Genomic DNA, 1,774 nt, shown 5'->3' with positions numbered 1-1,774 from the left:
TGACCTGTTGACAGCATGTGGGTGTTTTGATCCTCCCCCGAGCTCGACTATTGCTCTGACCGAAGGCAATCTGGGCCCGTTGACAGGATGTGAGTCTGTCGATGCTCCGTCAAGCTCGAGCCTTGCTGACCGAATAATTTACTCATCTGTTGACAGATTGTGAGTGTGTCGATCCTTTGTGGAGCACAAGCCTTGCTGACCGAAGAAACTGCTCGCCCGTTGATAGTTTGTAAGTTTGTTGATCTCATTCGAGCTTGAATCTGCTAACCGTAGAAATCGCTGGTGCATTGACAGTCGGCAAGTTGTTTATCCTCCATCGAACTTCAGCCTTGCTGACCGAGTACACCGCTGATCCGGGTTGACAGGGCGTGAGCGTATTTATTCTCAGTTGATATGAACCAATTTTGACTCTCTATCATGATTTTATCAGCCTTACCGCCTTTCAAAGAACGAAATTTGGTCCAGGCTACACTCTCTGGCAAGTCCCATTAGTCACAGCCTGTCCCCACTGTTCTCATGCTGAATATGTGCTAGGCCTCCGAGTCCAGGTGCTCAACAAGATTGGATTCAATGCTCTATCTTGCTCCAGGTGAGTTTTTTTTGGAGGCATCGCACGAAGCCTGCTTATTCTTCTTCAATTAGCTGTTGTCATTGTTCTTGAACGCTCGTTCTATATTTGGGACCAGCAACGCCATCTTCAGGCCCAACAGGAGTGCGTCAACCCTATTGACGCTGCTCTGGAGCAGTTCAAGGCGTCTTCGAATGCAGCTGCCGTCAGGGAAGCTGTGAGCACTGCTGTGCGAAGATATAGATTTTTGAAGACTGTGAACTTGTTGACCCCGCCTTATCTGCTGGGGCTATCTTTCAGTTCTGAGATAACGGAGTTACTCGACACAGTTGCTGAAGCCACTTTTCAGCATCGCCTACGTATGTTTCAACTCAAGAGTCATGATTGTAGCCCTTTTCGCTGATTTTTTCTCTTCAGCAAGATCATAATTCTAGCTAATGCTAGTGCGTCAACACATATGTTCAGAGCTAGTTTCTTTTCTGGTGGCAAGTCTGCTGAGATGATTAAGGAGGTGGAACCTGGGGGTAAGCAGACAGTGGCGGTGGGGGCGAGTGCATGTTATGATGGCTTTGGGCTTTCTAGTTGTATATATGTATACTTGGGAACTGCCGCCTGCGTCGGCTGAAACCTTATTTGTGGTTAGGCAGAGGGCGAAGTCCTCAGTGAGGTGTTCATTCAAATCTAAAAGTTGAAAATGCTCATCGAGTGGAGTCTGCCATTTTAGCTGAGTGTGTAATGCTGCGTATACTGAGGGTAGTGGAGACAATGAATATCAAAACCAAAGACCTTTATGATCAGTGCTGAAAGCTAGGAAATTAATTGACAGTTGATGTAAATCAGTGCCGCTGTGCGACACTGAATCGCTCATTGACAAACAATGAATTTAATGTTGGGGTGATAATCATTGTCTGATCCAAATTCATTGTCATATTCAAGTTTTTATTTTGTCAAAAAAAGAAAAAAAGAAATCCACTAATCTTTGCCACTTGCCTGGTTTGAACTCACGACTCCCGACCACGCAAGCTCAGCTGCAATCCCATAATCAATTCTCACACATTTGAGCATTACTTACCACTAGACTACATAACCTTGTATATATCTATGCAGCAATTGATATATATACCATACCCATGGGACTTAGAATAAAATATGATAATCTACTCATACGATCAATATGGTACACCGTGGGAATTATTCCGATAAAAA

General features: G+C 44.6%; 1 protein-coding gene across 1 annotated transcript; it reads left to right on the top strand.

Moving 5' to 3' along the window:
• Positions 1-570: 570 nt before the first annotated feature.
• On the top strand, positions 571-996 carry DEU56DRAFT_917897 (uncharacterized protein; the record flags this gene model as incomplete). Its single annotated transcript, XM_041358047.1, has 3 exons — positions 571-589; positions 643-927; positions 986-996. The coding sequence occupies 3 exons, from the start codon at positions 571-573 to the stop codon at positions 994-996; spliced, it is 315 nt and encodes a 104-aa protein (XP_041203127.1).
• Positions 997-1,774: the final 778 nt, after the last annotated feature.

The sequence above is a fragment of the Suillus clintonianus genome (assembly GCF_016758775.1).
Source record: "Suillus clintonianus strain FC179 chromosome Unknown DEU56scaffold_119, whole genome shotgun sequence".
NCBI classification, from domain to species: Eukaryota; Fungi; Basidiomycota; class Agaricomycetes; order Boletales; family Suillaceae; genus Suillus; species Suillus clintonianus.
Note: the sequence above shows the minus strand (reverse complement) of the source record. Positions and strands in the feature narration are given on the sequence as shown.